Below are 1,325 nucleotides of genomic sequence, written 5' to 3' on the forward strand. Positions count from 1 at the left end.
CATAGGGCTATTGGCCTAAAACCCTCAGCAGTTTCCGACTTAGCTGATTTAGGAATTAAAGAGATAAGAGTATAATTGAGACCTGGCCAAACCTTTTGCTGTTTGCGCGCTTTCTCTACAACTTCTAGGATTTCCTTTCCCATGAATTTCCAGCTTGCTTGGTAGAATTCTGCCGTAAATCCGTCGGGACCTGGGGCTTTATTTCGTTTCATACCCATCACAATTTCCTCAACTTCCTCTAAGGTAGCTGCTCTCATCAGGGCTAGGTTTTGGTCCCTGGTTACCAAATTCGGGATTTCATTGCTTATCCTTCCTATGGCTTCCAATCTGTTCCTCTGAGGTTCCGTGAGAATACCTTTGAAATGCCTTACCAGCTCCTGCTCCAAGTCATCATGTTGAGTTATGTGTTGTATTTCCATGTTTTTTATTGAGAAGATCTTGTTTCTCTGCCTATGTTGAATCATGGCCTAATGGAAGAATTCGTGTTCCTTTCTCCTTCTCTAAGCCACTGAACACGGGACTTTTGTTTCAAAAGGATCTCTTCCTGTTTTCTTCTCTCCTCAAGTTGGCTTATTACAATCCCTTCTTCTTTACTTCTCTCTTCATTTCTGCCCTCCATAATATCCAGCTGTTGTAGTTCATTCATTTTTTTCTCTAATCGTTGCTGATCCCTAAATATGTCCCCAAATTCTTCTTTGTTCCATTTTTTTATTTTCCCCTTAAGATCTTTCAGTTTTAGCTGGAAAGTTTGCATTTTGCTTCTCCCACTTTTCCTACTCATGATCCACCATTCTTCAACTTTTGGCATAAATTGATTGTTCCTGAGCCAGAATGCTTCAAATCTGAATGGTCTTGTTTTGGGGCTCTGCTTGAGGTCGATTTCTAACTTTATTGACCAGTGATCAGAGCCGACTGCTGGCAGAATCGTTGCCTCTATGAAAACATCTTTCATCATGATTTGTTCTGAAACTAGGAATCTGTCCAGTCTAGAGGCTATTTGGTTTGTTCCTCCTCTTCGGTTATTCCAAGTGTGAATACCATTTATAATTTGTATATCCACCATTCGTTGTTCCGTTATCATCTCTCTAAAGGTTTCCATGTCCTGATCTGTTCTTCTTAATCCTCCTCTCTTCTCTGTTAGTGACACAATCATGTTGAAATTCCCGCTGATTATCTAAGGCATTTCAGGATAAAGTCTACGGATTGAGCTCATATTCTGCAGAAAACCTTTACGCTCATTAGGTGCGTGAGGACCATACATTCCAAAAAGCGCAACCCATTCAGAAGACACTATCAGGTTGAACATACCTAAGAGGATCCGAGGG

General features: G+C 40.9%; 1 protein-coding gene across 1 annotated transcript; it reads right to left on the reverse strand.

Moving 5' to 3' along the window:
• Window positions 1–460: 460 nt before the first annotated feature.
• Window positions 461–1,081, reverse strand: LOC149196447 (uncharacterized). Its single transcript, XM_089408287.1, has one exon. The coding sequence runs from the start codon at window positions 1,079–1,081 to the stop codon at window positions 461–463; it is 621 nt and encodes a 206-aa protein (XP_089264413.1).
• Window positions 1,082–1,325: the final 244 nt, after the last annotated feature.

The sequence above is a fragment of the Pinus tabuliformis genome, chromosome 2_2 (genome assembly GCF_031772625.1).
Source record: "Pinus tabuliformis cultivar Carrire ecotype Pingquan chromosome 2_2, CPIR1, whole genome shotgun sequence".
NCBI lineage: Eukaryota > Viridiplantae > Streptophyta > Pinopsida > Pinales > Pinaceae > Pinus > Pinus tabuliformis.

Coding starts and splice junctions, on each gene's coding strand:
- LOC149196447 (XM_089408287.1), bottom strand. CDS start 1,081: ATGATAACGGAACAACGAATGGTGGATATACAAATTATAAATGGTATT.